The sequence below is a fragment of the Fusarium oxysporum genome, chromosome 7 (genome assembly GCF_000149955.1).
Source record: "Fusarium oxysporum f. sp. lycopersici 4287 chromosome 7, whole genome shotgun sequence".
Lineage (NCBI taxonomy): Eukaryota > Fungi > Ascomycota > Sordariomycetes > Hypocreales > Nectriaceae > Fusarium > Fusarium oxysporum.
In genome coordinates this window covers 146,191-167,521 of record NC_030992.1, presented here as the reverse complement: position 1 = coordinate 167,521, position 21,331 = coordinate 146,191, and the positions used below count along the sequence as shown (strand labels likewise).

Here is a 21,331-nt window from a genome sequence, read left to right as displayed (position 1 = left end):
CTGGCTTATCAGTCTGATGCCTCCGGACCTGCACCCCAATTCCTCATTCAGCGCGTTGCTGCTACCTCTATCTAGTTGGGCTATACTTTAGCATAGTAGTGAAAACGCTGTGCTTACCATAGGGTACCTAGGGTCCTGTGCAGTGACCGAACTTTTCGCTCTTTATTATGATTGGTTTACTGTGTTGTTGTTGATGTTGCTGTTCTTTCTTTTTCTCAAGTGTCACTCCCTTAAGAGCTAGTTTATATCGACCCTGGAGGCTGAATACCACTTTGTCTTCCTCTATACATACGCTATACCTCTTCGCCAAGTGACATTTACAATATTAAACTCTATAGATTATAAGCGAGACAGAAATTTAAATGCATCTAGCTCTATTACATTTCTATAATAATATGTGCCTATTTATTCTTCTACCAAGCGTTCCCCAACTACTCATAATCGACGCCGTTCTTGAGAGTGCCAATCTGAGTAATCTTGACCTCCATTTGAGTTCCAGGTACAAGGTATTTCGGTGGCTGTAACCCAGCGCCAACACCTACACATTCACAAGTCAGTTCATGTTAAGATTACAATCACACATTAGAATGACTCACCTCCCGGAGTACCGGTCATAATAACACTTCCTTTCTGCAGTGTAGTTCCAGAGGATAGATGTGCAATTAAACGAGGAATAGAAAACACAAGGTCGTCAAGCCCAGCATCCTGTCGGATATCATTGTCGACGATTGTCTGCAGATGAAGCGACTCGGGTGATGTTATCACAGAGCTTGAAACCAGGGCGGGGCCTAGGGGGGCAAAGGTATCGAAGCCCTTGGAGAATCCCCATTGCGGTACTCCGCCAGCAAGATTCGGGTCTCTCTGCCATTTCCTAGAGGAAATGTCGTTGCCTGCTGTATATGCGGCTACATAGTTGAGAGCTTCAGCCTCACTGACATTTTTGGCATCCTTCCCAATGATTACGACCTAGATCTGTCAGTATGCATCTGTAGTAGTAAGGCTTGGAGCGCACCAGTTCTCCTTCGTAATCTGCTTGGTCATCCTGGGCGACTTTGGGGATCACCACGTTGACTCCGTGGTCATGTATTGTTGTCGAAGGCTTGAAGAAGATGGAAGGAAAAGGTGGTGTCTTGCGTCCAGCTTCACGAACTGTCGGTCACCGTGTTAATGCGTCACTTCTGGGTAGTTCTTCTCACCTATGCCAAGGCTTGATGAAAATGATTACTCACTGTGTGTAGCATAGTTGAGTCCAACGCATCTGAGAATAGGCACGTCGCTAGCAACAAGGGGTCCTAATAAGGTCTTGACTGTGACCACTTCATCCGTAACACGAGTGGCACCAGTTGTGTCGTAAATATCTTCTCCCTCGATGACACGCGCCTTAAGTTTCGTCTCTTCAGTCGTGTCTCCAAGATCAAAGTCGGGACTTGGGAGGATGGGCTCTCCACGCAGAAGACGCCCGTCAGTTGAGACGAATCGAATCAAACGTTGCCAAGCTACCTTCATTGTGAGTTTTGACGTGCTTAATTCCTTGTCACAGTAATCTTTGGACATCTAGACCTCACTGTACCAAGTATATGTCTTGCACCTGTCTTGATATTTCGGCCTCTTGTCCCGTCTGTCCCGATGGTTCCCCGGAAGTGGAGCTAGGATGCTCGAGTGGATGCTAGGATAATGACTGGACCAATTGAGGGAGTTGCTTTTGCGGCCACTGTAACGAAGGCGTAACCTCGAACCCCGCAAGCATCAGAAGCGATATGGAGACGGAGGACGACACGCCATTCCAATTGGCTAAATCGACACAGCCCAAACCAGAAAGAGAATATAGTTTAGAAGTGCCGTGATCCCCAGTCTCTTCAATCAATAATTCTGGGGAAATGCGGAGACAATCGTTATCAACCTGGGTACAAAAATCGGCCCATCCCAATGTTGCCCCGATCAGGCTCCTCGTTGCATCTCCAATCGTACCACTGCTCTGATGACTATGACGCCCCGAGATGACTCTCCACCAGCTTCGGCCAAAAGCGGAACGTCTCAGCCGCCAAAAGCAAACGCGTCGGAGCCCGCGCCAAAGAGACGCCGAGTCGCGTTGGCTTGTTCGGCATGCAGAATCCGCAAATCACGGGTAGAGTCTGTATCGTACGCGTCATTGGATAATCGACTGACAGCCTCAGTGCAATGGAGTGCGACCAAGATGTGACACGTGCGACAAGCTTGGATTCGATTGTTCGTATGAACAGCAAGAAACCTCAGCGAATCTTCTAGTCCCAAAAGAGTAAGGCGTCCCTAACCCCACCACTCTACCCTGGACTCTCATAGATGATTTGTCTGACTTGGGGATATCTTCAGTATCTTTGCTGCATTAGAAGCCAAAGTCAAGCTGTTGGAAACAAATATTGAGCAGCATAATGGTAGACTGAACTTGGTTGAGAGTACACTAAAGAGTTCGGGAAGTTTACGGCAAGATGTTGTGCTTCCACTTCATCACCAGCCAGGAAATGTGGTGGTCAACATCGATGAGATACCAGAGAATGGTGCTGGCCAGAGTATGACTGATGGCATGGCTGTCTCTTTCGTAGATGAGCAAGACTGTGGTTTCTTTGGTACGCCAATACGGTTTGTCCCCTTTGTCGACCTCCTCTAACACACCCATTTTGTTAGGCCCATCGTCCAACATCGCACTCATGCGACACATATTGCGAGCTGTCGACACAAAAAGAACCCAGCAATGCAATCAGACTTCATTGACGCCAGCATCAGAGTACAGTGCCTATGAAGGTGGACTAGTGAGTAATTTGAATGCGTTTCCGACAACCTCAAGCGAGTTTCAAAAGGCGGGCGCCAATCTCTTACCACCAGACGAGGTCATGCAACGCCTTATTCGTGCCTACTTTGACAACACAGGGCTCTTGTTTCCGTACATACACGAGCAAGAGTTTCTCGACACTTATGAAGGATTCCGAGCAAGTGGCTTCAGAGGTAATGTTCGCCGTACCTGGCTCGGCCTGCTGAACATGATCCTGGCAATGGCAACTTGTACTTCTTGCTGGGAGGACTCGGGGAGCGAGACTACTTTTGAGGAGTCGGATGTTTACTATCGCAGGGCCCAGGAGCTTTGCCATACACAGATGTTTAGGGGAACTACTCTTGAAACAGGCAAATCACTCCTTTAAATGCACCTCGCATCTTGGGACTAACACACTTTAGTCCAATACCTCTTACTCACGAGTCAGTATCTCCAGGGGACGCACAAGTCGGTTCATACATGGACCATCCACGGCCTCGCCGTCAAAGCTGCCATGTCTATTGGACTTCACTCAAGAGACATTGCGTCCAAGTTTACTCCCCTCCAACAAGAGATAAGGAAACGCACTTGGTTCGGATGCATTTTGCTTGATAGGTTGGTCTTTCCCAATCAGTACTAAAACTAGGCTCTTAGATAGCTTGCAAGATGTAACCCAATGTGATGTTCAAGCTGACAAAACTGCTTAGAAGCCTCAGCCTCACGTTTGGCCGCCCATGTGCGATACCAGAAGAGTACATCCGCTTGGATCTTCCAAAGACATTACCAGTACCGATGTCAACTTCCGATGAAGTCCATAAAATGAGCACTGCATTCTATAATGCCTCTATGTGAGAAGCCATTGTACCACGGAGGGCGATCCACTGATCTGACTTGTCTAGAACTCTCTATAGGATTATGGGGCGAATCATTGACTCACTTTATGGTAGCAATCTTGGATGTGAAGACCAATCATCGGATACAGCCACAATGACGTCCATGATCCAGTTCGGTCAGGAACTCTCAGATTGGCAGAACAGCTTGCCCCAGCATCTGGTTTTGCGGTCTGTCGATAACATGCCCCAGGATGCCAATGAAGATGTCCATGATCCATTACGCGAAAAGTTTAGAACCATACTCATACTCAGATACCTCAACGTTCAACTCCTCCTCCATCGCCCAATCTTCATCAGGTCTTTGGGTACTCTGCTTAGAGAGTCCAAAACGCCATATCGCAATGCGGGATCCATCAACAGCATGCATGCCAACTTCGACAGGGTCTTTGTCCAAGTGGCCGAAAATGTTATAGATATTATTTATACCATATTGACACGGCCTGATCATGGGCGCCATTTGATTGGGGCCTGGTGGTTCACCCTCTACTATGGTAAGTAACCAACACCAAGGATTTGTTATGGTGATCTGACTTATAAAACAGCCTTCAGTGCAGCGTTGGCAATCTTCGGTAGCCTGTTGATATCTTTCGACGCGGAAGCTGGAAACGCTGGCCGCCCTGAAAGTGCTAAACGATATCTCGGCAAGACTTGCGAGGCTCTCTTGAAGCTCAGCGATCACAACACTCTTGTCCTGCGCTGCGTTAAATTTGTCCAACAACTTCTCCGGATTGTTAATGCTTGGGGTCAGTATTCTTTTGCGACTTCTCATTACCCTTCGCATCATTGACACCTTTTTAGATTCGAGCACCACGAAAGAAGTCGACCTCAATAATGAATCGTTGGGATCGTATTTGACGGCGGAAGGAGGCCCCATTAATTTTGACATGGAGTCCGATTTGCTATCGACTATGCCGACGTGGGAGACATCAACGCTTGGTTTTGGGGATGAGCTTGAGCTGGGTCATTTCTTTGCTAGCGATTCTCAGCGGTGGTTTGAACAGACACAATGGTAATGCCGATATGTTCGTGTCACAGAAGCCCATGACGTAAAGTAATAAAACGCGTCGCGCGTCATAAAATGAGCCTCTTTGACGCCATGACAACGGTGACCGCAATTGACTGCCAGTGATTCCGCTGTCGTGTCTCAGTAGAAGTGATCATGAAAATGGTACTCATAAGTATTAGTAGAATTATCGGATCGGATACTCGGCAGTTGGCAAGCAATTGATGAAACTCGGCGGTTGACGACAGGCGCGGGAGCCGCTTAGTCAGCGGCATTCGCGTTTCGTTTTCGCCCTGTCGCATTTCCCCACGGGGAACTATCGGTACGAAATCGCTGCAATTTACGGATTACAGGGTTGGTTTAAAACTAATTGAGAGCGTTGATGGAGGCAACGGTTATAGGTTATAAACGTCTGGGAGAGTATCATATTCACAAGATCAATTACCACCAAACTCATTTCACTCATTCTCTTTATCAATCATGTCTAAAGAAATATCCCCCGGAGGCTATCACTGGATCTCCGACACCATCAACAGCCTCGATCCAGAGACCGACTATGAACTTATGTGGCGGCTCATGTCTTGCTACCGTTCAAATGATTTCATGAATAACATGATATACGCCCTTACGTTTCCCAATTTCATCATCACGACCCACGGCTGCGAAACTGTCTGGCGCTCAGACGGTGGCAAGGTTGTGAAGCGAGGAGCCCAGCGCGTTGAAGATACCGAAAACTACAACATGACATGGTGGCACTATGGGCCCAGCGACAAACGATGTCGAGACGCAGTGGAACATATCAACAACCTTCACGCGTCTCTGGCTCGTCGCTATCCCGGCAACTTCTCGTATAACGAAGATTTTCTGTACGTCACAACTTTCAGTGCTGTACTTATGCACCGTCTTCGTCTTCGGCTGGGACTATCGGGCTTCACAGAGAAAGAGAAGATCGCCGCTCACCACTTTTGGCGGGATATGACGCCGCTCTTCATTAAAGAGGATGGGAAATCTGTTCACGGATATCCTGAAGACTTTGAGGGCTGTATCCAGTTCTGCGAAGACTACGAAAACGAGACACGCGAGTTCGATATCAGAATGCAATACATCGGCTTGGCAATCATGAATCAATTCGCTTTCCGATACTTTCCCCACGGCCTTCGATGGCTAGGAGTATCCATAGTGAAAGCTCTTACACTGCCTACAACTCTCAAGGCAATGCGGATCGAACCCATTAACCCTATTTTTCAGTGGTTAATTGTGTTTCTGGTTGGAACAGCAATGAGCTTTGCTGAAACATTCTTACCAGACCCTCGGGAGTCATTTTGGAAGAAGATCGAGACGTTGGATGTAGAGAAGGCGAAGGCGAGGAAAGACGATATCAGGGGAAGTGATCAAGCGTATTGCCAGTATATCAGATCTGAGTGGAGTGGTCCTGGGTGCCCCTTTGCCATGAAAGCTGAATAGCAGAATGGCAGTAACAGGCAGGCTAATTAACACCATGCTGTTAAGACATAGATAAGGTTGAATGACTGAAAGTTAATGGCTTTGATTACTATATGATACTGTCTTATATGACATCTACCATGGGCTCTTGGATACCCAAAAGATAATCTAGTGACTGTGTGAGCTGAAGGTCCTTCTGCCCATCCAAAGACCGAGAGTCTAGATTCTCATGCTCCGATTCCCGAGGGGCTGCATTCAGCCTCTCCACATCGTTGCGGAGGCACAAAGGAAAGTCTTGAGCTTCAGGTAGCTTCCTGCGGCTAACGCACATGTCTACAGTCCACACAAGACCCAAATATGTTTCCGGGTATCTCACAAGGATATCGACCCAGTCTTTCATAGCCTCTTGACCCGACTGCAATGAAAGCTTATTGAACGACTTGGCCAGCTTGGCGACGTGCTCTGCTGCTTCCTTGACCCACTGGGAGCCATAGTATTGAGCTGAGAAAGTGTCGGCTGCGTCTACCACGACTTGGAGGTGTTTGTGCATAGGATCAAGACCGAAAAGCGGCCATCCTTTGAGATGGCTTGGGACTACCTCTCCTTCATAGGAGAGGCCTGTATTAATATGGTGCAATGCAAGGGGAATTGCAAGGCAGCCAATTCTTTGACACAATCTAGTCAGTATATACGCAGAAAGACAACCGGAGAGGAGCTCAGCTGACTTACACTGTGATGAGAAGATACTTTGTCAAGTGAGACCCTGTCAATGAGCCTATGCATTTAGACACACCCAGAACAGAGTCTTCAATATCTCCACGAATCTCGTTACTTCTGTCGCCATCTTCATAATCGCCACGATGAAAGTCGGGACTCCCAATTCCTGAAATCTGCGGAAAGACTCTGCGGTTACAAAGAGCAATACAAGAAGTGCTAGATGTTACCAGACCCTACTCCATAGCGACAGGGGGTTCCAGAACATACTGGTAGTAGATATACATTAGATTTGTATGTACTGCGATGGAGTTGACAGAGTCACTCTCCTCGGCCGCCTTGAGTTGATGGAACGGAGGAAACTGAGCCTTGGCTGTATCGTACCACTCGCCAAGAAGATCACAGGACTTTCTGATATTCTCTTCTTCCTGCACTGAGAAGTCTGGACTTGACTCCAGCCGTGTCTCGAAAGGATACGCAACTGGAATAAGCTCTGTCAGTAACATTAATAGGCCCAGGTACTTGGAGAACAGAGATATAAGTTGACGCTTGGTCGCAGGCGAGAAAACGTTTGATCGATGTATCTCGCTCTGTAAATCGGCGAAACCCAACGGCACACAGTTCTCCATGTCAAGCATGTCAGGCGTGATCTGAAGACGGAAGCGACAGGTGAGAGACAACAGTCTGTCACAGATAATGCAGCACCACCAAAGTCTTCGAAGCGTTATTGACCGTGGTTCATTTGCCGTTGTTCCAACGTCACATATTCCTGCGTGACGGTGGGCGTTGACGAGCTTGGCATGATGGATTGCCAGGCTTAGCCATGTTCTGTATGGCACAGGTGAAGTTGTCGCAGGTGATTCAGGCACCCAATTCATAAGCATTAATGCAGCCTGAGCAAGTGGCAGATGGGCTGTCTCAGCTTCCATGTCAAATAGAAGCTATGAAATGTCAGCTTGGGCCGTAGTATCAAAGTTCGGTGTTGGGTGAGCTGCCTTTGCTTTCCGATATAGATCAGCCCTTGCGGAACAGATGTCGTGGTATCCAAGTTGGCGCAGGACAGGGAGAGGAACAAACTGGCGTGATGATTAGAAAGTAACTCGATAAAGACTAGCAAAGGAACCTTGAAAGGAACATACTGTACTACTAGCGAACAGCATGGCGCGAAGGACGAGAAGCGACATCGTGGTTGTTGGCGAGTCGTTTGTGGCTAGAGAGCACATTTCCCAGAACTCTCCCTCGTCAACCAGAGGTTTGAATACATGGGCGTATGTAAAGTAGGCTCTCATAAAAACATCCAAGATCAGAGGATTCGGTACATGCAAACACCCCTGGGCTTCGAGATAACTGACGTCTTGGTAAGGAATTGCATGAAGGTTCCCAACTGTCAGAAACTGGAAGTAGGACTACAGAACGACCCCATCCTTTGTGCTACCTGTGTCACTCGGTGGTCCTGTACTCTGTTGAAAAATATTTCCTTTCTTGTTATTAGAGATTGGATCTGGCATACCAAGTCACAGAGCTACTCACCAATAGGATTCAAACGCGGCTGCTTATCAGTGGGTATGGAGGAACCCCAGCTATCGTAAGCCGCAGGCTCGGGTATGGAGGCAAAGTTCAGAGAGTCCATGTGCCAATTCTGCCATGGTTCACCAGCGCCCACTGTTTGTAACGGGAAGCCTGACCTGGTGAGCTGCGGTAGCGATATCTGACTATCCAGACTGAGCTGTTCAGTCACGGTTGGTGCGATTTCGCTGTTTCGGATGTTGGTCGCATTACTTGTATTTCGTAGTGCTCGTCTTTCAGAAGCCTTCTGACTCCTACCAAAGACTTGTCAACCAATATAAGCAGAGGAGCAAAGAAGCTTACAACCTACCAACCAGCTGCGGCTTGGGATAATTAACATTCCTTATCGTCCAAAGAGCAATTCGTGCATGGCTGGCCATGCACTGACACGTCGCATCGGACCTTTCTTGACCGACAGATCAGACAGGCCTGCAACGAGCGCCTGTGGAGGGCCTTGGACCGGGTTGCAGGTTTTGAGGCTGGAGACATTATCTATGATACTGTTTGATTAAAGAACGAAAGCCAGTTTACGGAACCGATGATGCTGGGAACTGTAATGTTGGAAATTTGAGAAGGATGCCGAAAGGGCACTGACGACGCTACGGTAGGATTGTGGGGAAAGCCACTCAGAACCAGGTTAGTTACTTTCAGACACTCGGACAGAAGAGAAATTCCGTAATCTCCGACAAATTATGGGGTCCTCACGATCCGAAACTCAAAATGTTTATTAATAAAGTATGTCCTCGCCGGCTCGGACACGGATCTTCTCTGCGGCAGTCTCGGTGCTATATGTTGTCTTCAACGCAATGTAAGTAAAGAGTGCTTTATTTTAACATCTATCCGGTTTCGTACTGTATATATTGCCTTGGCTAGACTTTATACCACTAGAAGATGCTCTTTAAAAACTCGAGCTGAACATCAACAACTTCCTGAAACCTCTTGCCATAGTATAGATCAAAGTGCCCAGTTCCCTTGATAAGCTTGAGGGTTTTGGGATGCAATGCCTTCTCAAAGGCCTCCAGCTGCAAATGCGTATAAGTGCACACGTCGTCATCCGCCACAATCATGAGCAGTGGTGTTGGCGAGATAGGATGGATAACTCCCGTTGGCTCATGCATGATCGTGTTGACCATACTCTGAAGAGGCGCCGTCTTGTCGTAGCTATAGCCTCGTCGGGCCATTTCCTCCTCGAACTCGACGGCTCCAGCATCTTTCAGAATAGCCTTAGTGGTACCATCTTGCACCTCCTCGATAGAGTTGGTATAGATCGGGATCTGAATCTCTGACTTGGGAACGCGATGAGAAACCAGAACAGACTTTGGCGCTCCGGTGATACGAGCCATGGAACCGCCGGATACGAATGGGACTTGTGATATAATGCCTGCCAGGCTTTTGTTCATGGAAGCTGCGCAAATGGCGTTGCCTCGGACAGGCTGGATCCCCAGTACACGATCTTGGTGGGGTCGATATCTGGAAGTGCTGCAGCGAAGTTGAATGCGTCGAGATAATCTCGTGACTGCTTCGCGGGATCGGCTTCACACCGAGGAAGGCCTTCACTTTCGCCCCAGCATCGATTATCGTAAACCAACGCTCCATAGCCAGCGTCGTTGAACTTGGCAGCAAGTTCGGGCAGGAAATGCTCTCGGTGGCCAGAGAACTGTAACTTCGAGTTAGCGTCTTTATCGCATCGACGTATGGATTAAATCACCCCATGGGTCATGATAATGCAAGGTCTCTTGAGCCCAACACTGTGAAAGGTTCCTTTCAAGTTCAGGCCATCATAGGTGGTGATATCAACGTCTCGAATCGTGGCCATTTTGAAAGGTTGGTGAGGTTTACTTCAGAGCTTTGCTGGTGTAGGTTGGGTTTTATAGAGGTTGAAGATTGTAGGGTGATGACTGTTTGAGGATTCTGTGGTGTGTTGACCTTATATAGTATTTTCCCAGACCATTGGCCCAAAATTATAGTTTCAGATAAGTCTGAATGACCGTAGTACATATCTACCTTTGTCACTTCCCGAGAGCCTCGGCTGCTAGTTACTAAAGATACTGATCGTGTGCCAATAGTACCCTCTTTCGTCTCCTCGGCAGGCCCGAGGCCCCATGCTAACAGGGTGAGGAAAGGAGCGTGGTGTAAGTAGCAGGTCTTAGGTCTGTCTACTCAAAATAGCACTCTCACGTTAACTGCGTAAACTCAACTATAGATAGAGGAATTTAATTTTTCATAATAGCAGAGGATAACAGCACGAAGACGTAAGTGCTATTTAGGTCTAGGCGACGTAATCCTTAAATACTATACTGCCAATGTGAACTTGTAGCTATACACCCTCGTTGTGCTAAAGCTCTTAAGTCACATTCTTAGCATTATACATAGAGGCCTGCGAAGTGTTAAACATAACTATCAGTTAGAATCCATGCTATAGGTTAGGTATTATGGTATGCTGTTAAATTGTGACCTTGATATTCTATTTACAGTTGACATCTGTAGCTAAGAGCCTGCAATTATACGCGAAACTTGGTGAAATACGGAAATGGTGCCTATTTATAGTTTTCATCTGATTCTATACATGTCGTCATGCTACCAAGGCCAAGGTATGCCACATCCAAAGGGGCCCCATAGGGACACGCCTAGGCGCCTCTCCACTTCTGCACGCGTAGGCGTGCGGATTATGTCAGCACCCAATTTGGCACAACTCCACAACTGCATTTCGAGTTTGAGGCTGGCGGGTTTCAGAATCCCGAGATTCAGAACTGCAATGATTCCTAATTATCAAGCTGAATACAATTCCTGCTGCTCTTTTCCATCATTCTCAGCCGCCTCCCAGATGTCGCGCAAGCCTCTTCTGCTAGAAAATGGATTACTTTCCATCTCTGCCGCTACCTGAGCCTCCACCCGATCATCTTCTGCTTTACTCCAATCCAGGTACGCCATCATCTCTTCCTTACTCCAATCTCTAGATCCGGTCGGTGTCGTACAGAGTTTGCCCATCTGCTTCCAGTCAAGACACCACTGGTAGCTTGCTTTGTCATACCGCAAAGGTAGACCTAACGCCCTCCGATACTGCTGGTTAGTTTTGACGCTACCACGAGGCTGCGCCTTATACCAAGCATCTCGAGCAGCAACATATCTCCGATAGATGGCTTGTGGGTCATCATATCTTAGTGTCGGCGCCACTGATGCTGTTGAAGATGATGCTACTGGCGACTTCCCTCCCTGTGTCGATGGTTTTGCTGATGACACTGCCGATGATGCTGCTGTCTCTATACTAACGACAATGCAGCTAGTATCATCCCTGCCAGACCCAGCATGTCCGGATAATCCTGATGATGGGTCTTCCAGTGGTTCCCCTTCCTGCAAAGATGATACAGATGCAGATACTGCTGCTGCTGGTCGTGCTTCCCCGGATAATGCTGGCGAGAGTGCCACTGGCATTGCTTCTACCTGTGCTGACGATGATGACAAATACAAAATCCCCTCGTACCGTTGAGGGCATGCCTTTGACGTCATCTTGTGTCCTAATTTGTGGCATCTACTGCATGTAGGTCGTGCTTTTGGCTGCGCTGCTGCCTGAACTGCCTCGAATGCACTTGGTTCTCTCTGAGTGCTCGATTGCGATTTACTTGTGGTAGAATCGGCAGCTATTCGATTAGATCGGTGTCGAGGCTCCAATAGCACCTGATGAACACCATGACGACTCAAATGCCAATGCGGGTGAAAATGCTCCAAGCGAAGGGTTTGGCCTTGCTCTTGTAGAGCCTTGAGAATATGGGCGCAAGGGAGGCCGTGGGATCGAGAGAATGTACCGGTACAACTAGGCAGGTCTTCTTTCATAAGCCGCTTCCGCTGTTCTTCAACTTTGCGTAAAGCCTCGTGAGATATCCAGCCACGTATGGCACTATATAGTGATCCAGAGAGCTCAATTGGTATTCGCATTTGCTGCCTGACTTGGTTGGAGCGCAGCTCAGATAATTGATTAAGAAGCGCATGTTTCATAGCTCTCCACGCCTCGAAGAGATCTAGCGTAGATTTCTTGAGGTGGCTCTTAAGGAGCCCATGGATACCCTCAACCCGTGAGGTGACCACATTACCAAAGTGAGGGTGCTGGTCGACCCAGGCCTTAACGAGCTTTTTCTTGTACGGATCGAGCCAGTTGGACTTGATGTAGCCAACCTCTTCGAGATATTGAGGCAGATAGCGCTTTTCAAGCTCTTGTACGCGCTGGTCAAATGCCTGTTCATCTGACGACCTCATAATCGAATGCCAGTGGTTGAAAAAGTCATTCCAATCGCTCAGACCTTGCTGATAGGCCTCAGACCCTTGCTTATGGTGTACGAATGTTGGCTGGCAATAGCGGAGGACCGCCTTATTCGCATGCCACAGGCATAGCAGGGAGATCGAAGACGGAAAGCAGCTCTCTACAGCGTTCATACAGGCCTTATCACGGTCAGTCAGAATAACAGATGGAAACCTTGTGTTGCAGAGTTCATACAGGGACCTGAGCCGGTCCAAGGCCCATATGAAGTCCTGCTCAGCCTCGCCATTAAGGAATGCGAAGGCGATACAGAAGGATCGCTGACAGGCATCAACACCAATCATATCAAGCAGCGGCATTCCGTATTTGTTCGTTTTGTATGTGCAGTCCAAGAAAAGTAGATCTGGGTAAGCCTTCAAGTATGCCAATAAATCCGGATGGGCGAACAACACCGCCGTGATTCAGTTATCTGAGTCAAGCTGCATCCGGTTCCAGAACCCTTCCTTGTCTAGCTGGTTAGCAAAAGCATGTATAGTGCTCTGACCCTCACAGAGCTCTCGTTTGCTATCTGCGAGACGGTTGTAGATATCTTGCTGGGTTGCAATGGTATTCGAGTTCTGGCGAATATAAGTCCTGATACCTTTTGGCGCTACACCAGCGTTCGTAAGGCGGCTGATTGTTGACCTGTCCACATCCGAGAGCTGCCGATGGACTGGGTGCGCCGATTTGTGCCAACTTGGTTCATGGTTGTGTGAAGAAAATTGTGGATCCGGACGATGCCTTAAAGACCAAGTCGTCTTATCTAGGGATTCCTTCGCGATGATAGAGAACCGGCAGTTGGTTCCTCGCGTAGTAGTCTTGCGCTGGTGGTCCCTTGAGGCGCTTGGTGGCCGACACCATCGATCACATGCGTTTGTGATAATCTGCCTGCCGCTGGTTGATCGCGACGATCTCCCAGTTACGAACGCGTATCCTCTTGGTGCTGCCCATTCATTGATAGCTGTGAGTAGAGCCTCTCGCGAGTCGTACGTGCCCTCTGGCGGAAGCACATCATCAGGAAATGCCGTCTGCGCCATAACGGCAACCCCTGAAAACTACGGTTGTGGTTAGCAATGGCAGCAATAGCCGCAGCCCCTGAGAAATGCAGTTGTGGAGTTGTGCCAAATTGGGGGCTGACATAATCCGCACGCCTACGCGTGCAGAAGTGGAGAGGCGCCTAGGCGTGTCCCTATGGGGCCCCACATCCAAACGTGAGATTAGTAAGCGGGACTTACTACCCAAACCTAAAATTCTAATCCGCCCATTCGTCACAGGGTAGATGTTCCCCCGCTGCACCGCCTTCCGGACCATCAAGCCTTGCTACTCACAGACAGCAAATAGGATTCGCTCCAAAACTAATGGGGGGCTTATTAATACATACAGATACAGGTCCCGAAAATGCCCTCCCCGCATCTCGCTGATCAGCCATCCTAATGCAGGGTTCCTTAGCCTCGATTAACCCCGGTGCGGGGGATTTCAGGGTAGTAACATACAAAAGGCAGCTTGCCAGGCAAACCCACTAGGTCACTGCTTTCCCCTAACCTTACCACTCTCTCTTCTGCTGGGCCGTAACCCGATCTCGACACCAGCTAACGCACATTCCTACCGCAATCTCGCCTCGTCAATCACATTATCTTGTTATTGTACTATCTATGATTGCGACTTGTTATTGAATGGTCAATTCATCACGGATCGCCCTACTTCTTTTCTGCATCTTGTGATGACCTCAATGCCGTATCGCCGACGCTTGATGCATACTACATGACCCAACATGGTGTTAGCAGAATCGCCGGGTGCGGAGCCACGAGGTGATGCCAGCCCCGTTGCTGCTTCCCGCGTCTTCAACTGTACGCAGTGCAAATCCAAGTTCAATCGCCAGGCGCATCTAAAGCGCCACCAGAAAAGCCGTGAGTCTCACCTTTTGGCAGCAGAGAGAGCTGTATCATTAAACAATGCCCTGCAGACCGGGCAGACAAGCCATTCTCCTGCTTATACTGCAAGTTATCTTCGTCCCGCAAAGATGTCATCACTCGCCATACGAGGAACTTCCACCCCGATAAGATGCGAACACCGAGTAACGGCAATAGCCGAAGTCGCAGCAGCTTGTCACCGCGCCGTGCCGCCTCTATACAAGAACAGAGCGATTTAGATGGCACCGCTAGCGATAAAGAGCCAAGACGGATGAGTACCCTAGGAACAAGCCTGTCGCAGGACTCCGACGTCACCAGCGCGGTATACGAGAGTTTCGGGGACTCCATTTCTCGAGAGAACAGGCTTTTGGGGCTCGATGCTCCAACCGTGACCTCAACAGACATGTTGGACATCTGGGGAGATTTCCAGTTTGCTGATCCCGCTATGTCGCAATTGATCGGGCCAGACGTCTTGCTGCTTCCAGATATGGCCCCGCAGAACCACCAAGGGATCAGATTCCCGCCTTTGCAAGCTCCCCCCTCTCCCGTCAGCAGTACCTCGATCGCAAGTTGTCCACCCGAAAGTAGAGGCGCCTTCTATATTGAGGACGAGCAGTATCAGAGAGCCAAGCAAAACTACGATGCTGTCACCACATCGGAGCGGTTTTCAAGTTACCGGTTTCCATCCAAATTCGCCGTCAGTCGATTTGTTCGAGGCTTCTTTGAGTATATGGCCCCGCACATGCCCATCGTGCATCTTCCGACTTTTAATATCATTTCTACCCCAGGTAAATCACCGACATGATACTCTATGTTGCTTTTGTACCCATCAGCTAAAGGCTTCTTGAAGCACCTCTTTTGATCGAGATAATGGCATGCGGTGCTCTGTATGCCAAGGAGCCGACTGCAGCACAGAGTCTACACGTGGCGGCCTTGCTGTTAATGAGAAAGGTACGATTGGGCATCTCATCATGCACATTTAAAAGGCATTTATAGCTAACACACTCTCACAGCACGGAGAATCGGCTCTTTTCCATAACAAGGACACCAAAGGTCAACTATGGCCGTTGCAAACTAGTCTCTTGGTGTATTATCTTGATGCCTTTAGTGGAAACTCACTTGCAGAGGGGCGTTCAATACAAACTCTCAGTCAGGTTATGACCGTCGGTTTTCCAGATGTTTAAACTTCATGATCAAGGCTGATTTGCTTATAGCTTGCCCACGAGGCTATCCGAGAGCTGGAGGTTCCCGAGACACCAACGTACAAGGAATGGGTACACCATGAGACGCTAAACAGGTGAAGTATCTGCTCAGTGCTTGAACGCTCTGCGAGTTCTAACCGTAGCTCAGGTGTCTGTCGGCGATTGTCATTCTCAGCGCTGCCTTGTTCTTAGACAGTCCGGAACGGTGTTCCTTACTTACAATTCAGCACACCAGATTCCCGCTACCGTCATCTGCATCATTATGGTCAAAGGACGAAAGTTGCTGGAAACGCCCCAATGAAACCTTTTACAGCACCGATACCGTCAAGCTAGTTCTCGATGGATACGAGTTACCTCCGCAGAACTCCGACTTTGGTTTTGCAACTATTGTTTCGGCTGTAGTATGTCACATATGCGCCTTTGAATCGCTTTTCGGGGCCCAGCACCCTGACCTATTCAACACCTTCATCGAGAAAATGGATGGGCCGGTTCAAGTTCTCAAGAACGCCTGGAAAGAACAATCATCTACTCAGTTCCTCATAGAGTCCTCGGTGTCTCATATGGCGCATACAACACGGTCTATGATACTCTCGACAAGCTTTCATCTGTACGGAAGCCAGCAATTGAGGACTATGAGAGAGTCCCTTCAAAGCCCGGCTCTTTTCGATTGGGCAAGCCTAGAAACATCTTCTGACATCTGTCTAACAGCTAGACTGGAGAAGGCTCTCATAATGGCAGCTGAAATGTTAAGGTCAGACTGTCAGACAGGCTTGGGATACATTAAATCAGTTGGTCTTCACAAATTCGCGCCTCTCACCTTCATCGCACCCTACGAAGGGAGTACGTTCCTCCCATCTCCAGGCGCTCAGAATTGTATTCTAACATGCTGCTTAGCTTTACTTCTCTGTTGGTACTTGCAGAGCAAGAAGTCCGACCGGAGCCTACACCCTGTCGTTGATAAATTAATTAGCGACGCCATTTCAGAAGCCGACGGCTGGGTTGATTTGCGCCATGAGTCGCCTGAGGTCTTTCCTCTAGAATTATACGCTAAGTTGTTCGATTCATCGCTTTGGCACTGTATGACCTTACCCATTCACCTTCACCTAAACTGCATAGCTCCTGACAGCCTGTAGGCCTCTATGATGTCTGTCAAAGACTTACGCGACTGAAACAGCAGCTTCTTGTTGCGTCCTCGAACACAGCGGACTTCGAATGTATTGTAGCTTCGGGATTGGGGTAAATGAAGCAAAACCTGTAGAGCGGCTTCTTATTTACCCGGCTCGTCATGGCTTTTTCTGCTGGCTTACGTTGGCTTCTGACTCGACCTGGTATTTGTGCAGACTTGTGATTAACTAATGGTCGTTCTTGGTATTGTACGGATGGTTCACAGCTCTCGTTATCTAGATGGAGCTTAAATGGATTGTTAAACGTTGGCACTACGGGGTTGGTCAACTTCACAACTATAGTATCAGGGATCGCCATTATTCGGCTGTGGTAACTAATGAGAAAGCTTGAGCTCTGTTCACTCAAGCACTTCGGAAACCTGAGGAGATCGACAGGGCAATACCTGAGGGACTATGGTTTCTCCCTAACAGTCTTCTCATGTACAATCACTCGCCGACCTCGCGATCCTCCTCCCAATGGGCAAGGCTTCTAATGACCTTCCACCTCCAAGTGGTATTCCTGATCCTCTTGCCATATATGAAAATCGGAGCTCCAAGGAGAATGATGCCACCGATGATTCCGGCCATGGCACCAAATGCTGCTTTATATCCAGACTTGTTGATCCACGGGTTCGTATAGAAAGAAAGAAGAAACCCAAAAGCAGCTGTATAGGATATCAGTAGTGTTTCTTGAGTTTGCTATAAATGCTGAATGACTCACATTTGTATGCGTACTGCGTAACTGCTATCTCGCCTGCAATTGGCCTATAAGCGTCGATAGTGTATACCAGACTGATGTTTGTGGCTTGGACGACAGAGAATGTCACTAAAAGGTTGTTGATTAGAGTCATCACTTTGTTGAAGGAGAGGAAACGTACAAAGCCCGATGCCAACAGTAGGCACAATCCAATGGTACGCATCAGCAACGCTTATGCCGTAGAGAACAAGAGACAGAGGCCCAGTGATCAATGAGATAGCAATGGCAGGTAAACGCATCTCAGGACTTCGAATACCGTTGTTCCGCTTCGTAAAGTAGTCAGCAGTCCGGTCACTGACATAGCCACCACAAAAGTTGCCAGCTAAGGCACCGATAGGGCTAGCAATGAAGCAGAGTCCTGACTGCCACGGCTTGAAGTTATAAAGAGTGCTGAAAGCCGAGGCATAGTTGGATGTAATAGCAACAAGAAAGCCAATAGCAGCTGCCATGATTAGGGTTGCCCACAAGACGGGAGGGAGTATAATGAGGATGATTGGGCGGACAAAGAGCTTCGAGAAAGACTCCTGCGTACGTATACCACTATAGAGGGAAAGGCTCTTCCAGTAGACGTGAAGTCTAGACTTGTCCGAGGTCAGCGATTGGGAGCCCAGTTCTGACGCATTAGCCGCTGTCTCTGTCTCTGTGTATACTCTGGTTAGACTCAGGAGACCCATTGGTGGACAGAACAGAAGAAAATACCTATCATCTTTTCCCTATTGTACTCAGTTTCTGGGAATGTAAGAATAATGAGAAGCGTGCAAGCGCCAATTAGCGCACCGGAAACCCAATATATATATCGCCAGTGCAAATTGATCGTAATGAGGCCCGAAATTACGATACCGCAACCCACACCTGCCGAAAGGGCTGCTGAATAGATTCTGTACATCCCGTCAGCCAAATCTGCAAAGGCCAAAGCCGAATGAAAGCACTTACGCCATAATGGTGCCTCGCTCATGGAGAAAGAATATATCTGAGATGGTTAATGGAGCAAGGCACTCGGCAGCGCCAGAAGAGAACCCCAAGAGAATACGTGCGGCTAGCGTACTATCATAAGTTGACGCCCCGCCTGCCCAGAAGGTGGTCGCCGTAAACAAAACGAACGAGATAACATAGATAGGACGGCGACCAAACTTGACTACTAGAGGCATCCATATCAAATTACCCATGCCCTGCAGGAGGGTAGTGGCAGTGATAAAGTACGATATCTTGGATATGCTGTCAGGCAGGTCGGGACCGGCTCCGAAATAGTCGGTTGCCATATCGATCATGGCGACAGTGGGCCCTGCTGCGACGAAGTTGGTTAAGAAGATAGCCAACGAGACGACGCCGGCGATGTAGTAACGATACGCTTTTGGCCTGGGGGCCGAGTTAGCTATCGGTGGCGGATATTTGAGGAATCTGTTCTCACCAGTTCAGGGGATCATTGGGACTGTTAGATGGAGTAGGAACCAGAATGATATTGTTCCCTTCATCACGAAGTCGAACATTGCCCAGTGTCTCCTTGTGAACAAATGAAGCGGCGTCGTTGTTTTTCTCCATCATTGGAGATACTGACATTCTTACAAGAAGGACTTGAGAAGGAAGAGAATCAGAGATAGGGAGAATTGGCTCGGTTGAAGGAGTTACATCTTTTAGACGCCAGCTGCTCGGGATAAAATACCATGGCGGTATGTCTTCGTAGCGGCCGTGAGTATGTAAGATTGCGGGGGAACTGTAGTTGCAAGGTTGCATTGCCAGGGGCTATTTAAGATAAGGTTCAGGCTAAGGGTGGCATTTTATCGTAGCGGGTGGCTCCAAATATGGGTGCCATCCTGCTAGTGTATTCAAGTGGCTACTCATCTCGGACGGGACCCCATGGTCCATGCTCAGTACCTTGCAGCGCGTCTCAGTAAGGTTAATATGTTAAGCGCAAGACCAAGCAAGCACACAATGAGCTTCCGATATATCTACTTAATCGTCATCGATGACAAACTTATGTCTTGTCCTATAACGCTTCCAGCAAATCTTCACAATGCCGGCACCCTCGTTCCCACTAGCCAGCCTCCCGGCAACACTTTTCACAGCACCAATTCCAGAAACAGCCGATCATGTGCAGATTGCCAAAGATTGCATCGATAGACTTGCTGCAAATGATGTATCTGTTCTCGCTCCCGATACTGCTCACTGGCGAGACCTGCTCGCCATGACCTCCACCTTGAGGACCTTCACGAGTGGCATCTCAGCTGGGGCAGCCTGGCGAGACATTACGGCTTTGCATAAACCTTCTGGCTTTAAACTTGAGAAAGAGAGCGTAGTGGTCGTCAGAAAAGGGCCGCTATCTTCCATAGATGCCCGATTCCATTTTACGAATGGGTTGCAGCCACGCGGACGCTGCCTTGGGCTGGTCAAGATCGCCCCAGACGTCGTACATGGGGAGGAGACAGATGGGGAATACAAGATCTGGTCCCTGAGTACGATCCTTGAGAGTATTGATGGATACGGCGATCCAGACATCTATCCTCCTAATCTCCTCGGAAAAGGGACATTGGATCCTCGACACGGAGATTCGCACCATGAACCATCGCATTTTGACGCCCTTGTTGTCGGCCTTGGTCCATCCGGTCTGTCTACCCTGGCAAGACTCAAGGCTTTAGGTGTAAACGCCATCGCTTGCGACAAGACTCCTCAAGTCGGTATGAATTGGACAGATCGTTATCATTCTCTACGGTTACATACACCGAAAGCCCAGAGTATGTTCCCAGATTGAGATTCCCTTGAGCTGGTACTAACAACTCCAAGATTCACTACCCTTCAATTTCAAGCCGCCTGAGAATGCTCCATATTATCTGGGAGCCGAAGATCTGAAAGAATATTACCAAAGCTTCGTGGATCGATATAAGCTAGCTGACAGCCTGTGGCTATCAACGACCGCCGAGCATGTCAAGTTCAACAGTGACAAGACCTCATGGACCGTCTCGCTGAACCAGTCTGGGAACCAACGTACCATAGTAGCGAGGCACGTTGTTTTCTGTATAGGTTTCACTGGCCGCCAGGCTAGAGTTCCAGTGTTTCCATATCGTGATGAGTTTACAGGAGAGGTGCTCCATTCTGTTGACTACATTAGTGCATCTCAATGGGCTGGAAAACGAGGTGTTGTTATCGGAACAGCAAACACTGGGCACGATGTTGCTGAGGATATGCTGCACGCCGGCATGGATGTCACCATGGTGCAACGATCTCGCACGGCTGTCCTCAATGTTGAAAGGCTACCACTTCATCAAGCTTTCCACAAAGGAGTCAACGTGCCAGATGTTGATAAGTCATTTTTCACGAACCCACTCGCCATCGAAAGAGTCTTTATGAAGGAGGTGGCTCATCAAATGGCCCTTCAAGATAAGGAAAGGTTTGAAAAGCTCGAAGAAAATGGGTTCAAGGTAAACCGTGAGGCAGATCTCACCCAAATTCTCTTTGAGCAAGCGGGTCGCCATTACATGGACGTCGGTGTCTCGCAGATGATTATAGATGGCAAGGTAATCCTACTACCGAGATCTCAAGACGAAGTCTTCTTTCATACTAATATTCAAGGCAGATCAAGATCAAATCCGGGAGCCCAATCACAGGTTTC

At 48.5% G+C, this 21,331-nt stretch overlaps 9 protein-coding genes across 12 annotated transcripts in view; 4 read left to right on the top strand and 5 right to left on the bottom strand.

Annotated features, from left to right (window-relative positions):
- Positions 1 to 413: 413 nt before the first annotated feature.
- FOXG_04746 (uncharacterized protein) lies at positions 414 to 1,593 on the bottom strand. Its single transcript, XM_018382783.1, has 4 exons — positions 1,230 to 1,593; positions 1,013 to 1,149; positions 597 to 966; positions 414 to 538 (listed from the first exon to the last, which is right to left on the bottom strand). Exons 1-4 carry the CDS (start codon positions 1,552 to 1,554, stop codon positions 432 to 434), a joined length of 939 nt encoding a protein of 312 aa, XP_018239570.1. The 5' UTR covers positions 1,555 to 1,593; the 3' UTR covers positions 414 to 431.
- Positions 1,594 to 1,878: 285 nt separating this feature from the next.
- Positions 1,879 to 4,847, top strand: FOXG_04745 (uncharacterized protein). Of its 4 annotated transcripts, none has more exons than XM_018382779.1 (9): positions 1,879 to 2,125; positions 2,175 to 2,275; positions 2,350 to 2,603; positions 2,662 to 3,156; positions 3,208 to 3,400; positions 3,493 to 3,633; positions 3,685 to 4,169; positions 4,221 to 4,421; positions 4,477 to 4,847. In XM_018382779.1, exons 1-9 carry the CDS (start codon positions 1,979 to 1,981, stop codon positions 4,689 to 4,691), a joined length of 2,232 nt encoding a protein of 743 aa, XP_018239566.1. In that variant the 5' UTR covers positions 1,879 to 1,978; the 3' UTR covers positions 4,692 to 4,847. The 4 variants fall into 4 exon arrangements, with proteins under 4 accessions (XP_018239566.1, XP_018239567.1, XP_018239568.1 ...); XM_018382780.1 differs by having other exon boundaries at positions 3,496 to 3,633; positions 4,477 to 4,801; XM_018382781.1 differs by having other exon boundaries at positions 4,221 to 4,847.
- A 314-nt stretch (positions 4,848 to 5,161) lies between these two features.
- Positions 5,162 to 6,145, top strand: FOXG_04744 (uncharacterized protein; the record flags this gene model as incomplete). Its single annotated transcript, XM_018382778.1, has 1 exon — positions 5,162 to 6,145. One exon carries the CDS (start codon positions 5,162 to 5,164, stop codon positions 6,143 to 6,145), a length of 984 nt encoding a protein of 327 aa, XP_018239565.1.
- Positions 6,146 to 6,224: 79 nt separating this feature from the next.
- Positions 6,225 to 8,106, bottom strand: FOXG_04743 (uncharacterized protein). Its single transcript, XM_018382777.1, has 5 exons — positions 7,978 to 8,106; positions 7,834 to 7,914; positions 7,109 to 7,779; positions 6,854 to 7,057; positions 6,225 to 6,789 (listed from the first exon to the last, which is right to left on the bottom strand). The coding sequence occupies exons 1-5, from the start codon at positions 8,059 to 8,061 to the stop codon at positions 6,249 to 6,251; spliced, it is 1,581 nt and encodes a 526-aa protein (XP_018239564.1). The 5' UTR covers positions 8,062 to 8,106; the 3' UTR covers positions 6,225 to 6,248.
- A 25-nt stretch (positions 8,107 to 8,131) lies between these two features.
- Positions 8,132 to 8,827, bottom strand: FOXG_18895 (uncharacterized protein). Its single transcript, XM_018399037.1, has 3 exons — positions 8,715 to 8,827; positions 8,369 to 8,658; positions 8,132 to 8,315 (listed from the first exon to the last, which is right to left on the bottom strand). Exons 2-3 carry the CDS (start codon positions 8,466 to 8,468, stop codon positions 8,245 to 8,247), a joined length of 171 nt encoding a protein of 56 aa, XP_018239563.1. The 5' UTR covers positions 8,469 to 8,658; positions 8,715 to 8,827; the 3' UTR covers positions 8,132 to 8,244.
- A 461-nt stretch (positions 8,828 to 9,288) lies between these two features.
- On the bottom strand, positions 9,289 to 10,220 carry FOXG_04742 (uncharacterized protein; the record flags this gene model as incomplete). The annotated part of the gene is made up of 3 exons (XM_018382776.1): positions 9,289 to 9,874; positions 9,946 to 10,061; positions 10,113 to 10,220. The coding sequence occupies 3 exons, from the start codon at positions 10,218 to 10,220 to the stop codon at positions 9,289 to 9,291; spliced, it is 810 nt and encodes a 269-aa protein (XP_018239562.1).
- A 4,011-nt stretch (positions 10,221 to 14,231) lies between these two features.
- FOXG_04741 (uncharacterized protein) lies at positions 14,232 to 17,484 on the top strand. Its single transcript, XM_018382775.1, has 8 exons — positions 14,232 to 14,602; positions 14,659 to 15,393; positions 15,456 to 15,556; positions 15,619 to 15,768; positions 15,820 to 15,902; positions 15,956 to 16,647; positions 16,702 to 16,884; positions 16,941 to 17,484. The coding sequence occupies exons 1-8, from the start codon at positions 14,467 to 14,469 to the stop codon at positions 17,045 to 17,047; spliced, it is 2,187 nt and encodes a 728-aa protein (XP_018239561.1). The 5' UTR covers positions 14,232 to 14,466; the 3' UTR covers positions 17,048 to 17,484.
- On the bottom strand, positions 17,418 to 19,269 carry FOXG_04740 (uncharacterized protein; the record flags this gene model as incomplete). Its single annotated transcript, XM_018382774.1, has 6 exons — positions 17,418 to 17,635; positions 17,692 to 17,724; positions 17,849 to 18,367; positions 18,427 to 18,605; positions 18,661 to 19,083; positions 19,136 to 19,269. 6 exons carry the CDS (start codon positions 19,267 to 19,269, stop codon positions 17,418 to 17,420), a joined length of 1,506 nt encoding a protein of 501 aa, XP_018239560.1.
- Positions 19,270 to 19,738: 469 nt separating this feature from the next.
- The window catches only part of FOXG_04739 (uncharacterized protein), a gene marked incomplete at both ends in the record, with an annotated part of 2,214 nt that continues 621 nt past the window's right edge, over positions 19,739 to 21,331 (top strand). The window contains 2 exons of the mRNA XM_018382773.1: positions 19,739 to 20,456; positions 20,506 to 21,236. Of these exons, the coding sequence (XP_018239559.1) occupies positions 19,739 to 20,456; positions 20,506 to 21,236 (1,449 nt within the window). The remainder of the gene's footprint in view (positions 20,457 to 20,505; positions 21,237 to 21,331) is intronic.

What these genes read in the sequence shown, in the direction of transcription:
- FOXG_04745 (XM_018382779.1), top strand. Translation starts at nt 1,979, where the DNA reads ATGACTATGACGCCCCGAGATGACTCTCCACCAGCTTCGGCCAAAAGC. An exon ending in AATCTTCTAGTCCCAAAAGA is followed by an intron (nt 2,276 to 2,349) that starts GTAAGGCGTCCC and finishes GGATATCTTCAG; the next exon opens with TATCTTTGCTGCATTAGAAG. An exon ending in GCATTCTATAATGCCTCTAT is followed by an intron (nt 3,634 to 3,684) that starts GTGAGAAGCCAT and finishes TGACTTGTCTAG; the next exon opens with AACTCTCTATAGGATTATGG.
- FOXG_04743 (XM_018382777.1), bottom strand. Translation starts at nt 8,061, where the DNA reads ATGTGCTCTCTAGCCACAAACGACTCGCCAACAACCACGATGTCGCTT. An exon ending in TGCTGTTCGCTAGTAGTACA is followed by an intron (nt 7,915 to 7,977) that starts GTATGTTCCTTT and finishes TCATCACGCCAG; the next exon opens with TTTGTTCCTCTCCCTGTCCT. An exon ending in ATCTATATCGGAAAGCAAAG is followed by an intron (nt 7,780 to 7,833) that starts GCAGCTCACCCA and finishes GACATTTCATAG; the next exon opens with CTTCTATTTGACATGGAAGC.
- FOXG_18895 (XM_018399037.1), bottom strand. Translation starts at nt 8,468, where the DNA reads ATGGACTCTCTGAACTTTGCCTCCATACCCGAGCCTGCGGCTTACGAT. An exon ending in GCCGCGTTTGAATCCTATTG is followed by an intron (nt 8,316 to 8,368) that starts GTGAGTAGCTCT and finishes ATAACAAGAAAG; the next exon opens with GAAATATTTTTCAACAGAGT.
- FOXG_04746 (XM_018382783.1), bottom strand. Translation starts at nt 1,554, where the DNA reads ATGTCCAAAGATTACTGTGACAAGGAATTAAGCACGTCAAAACTCACA. An exon ending in ACTCAACTATGCTACACACA is followed by an intron (nt 1,150 to 1,229) that starts GTGAGTAATCAT and finishes GGTGACCGACAG; the next exon opens with TTCGTGAAGCTGGACGCAAG. An exon ending in TATGACCGGTACTCCGGGAG is followed by an intron (nt 539 to 596) that starts GTGAGTCATTCT and finishes GTGAATGTGTAG; the next exon opens with GTGTTGGCGCTGGGTTACAG.
- FOXG_04741 (XM_018382775.1), top strand. Translation starts at nt 14,467, where the DNA reads ATGGTGTTAGCAGAATCGCCGGGTGCGGAGCCACGAGGTGATGCCAGC. An exon ending in TAATATCATTTCTACCCCAG is followed by an intron (nt 15,394 to 15,455) that starts GTAAATCACCGA and finishes GGCTTCTTGAAG; the next exon opens with CACCTCTTTTGATCGAGATA. An exon ending in CGATTCATCGCTTTGGCACT is followed by an intron (nt 16,885 to 16,940) that starts GTATGACCTTAC and finishes GACAGCCTGTAG; the next exon opens with GCCTCTATGATGTCTGTCAA.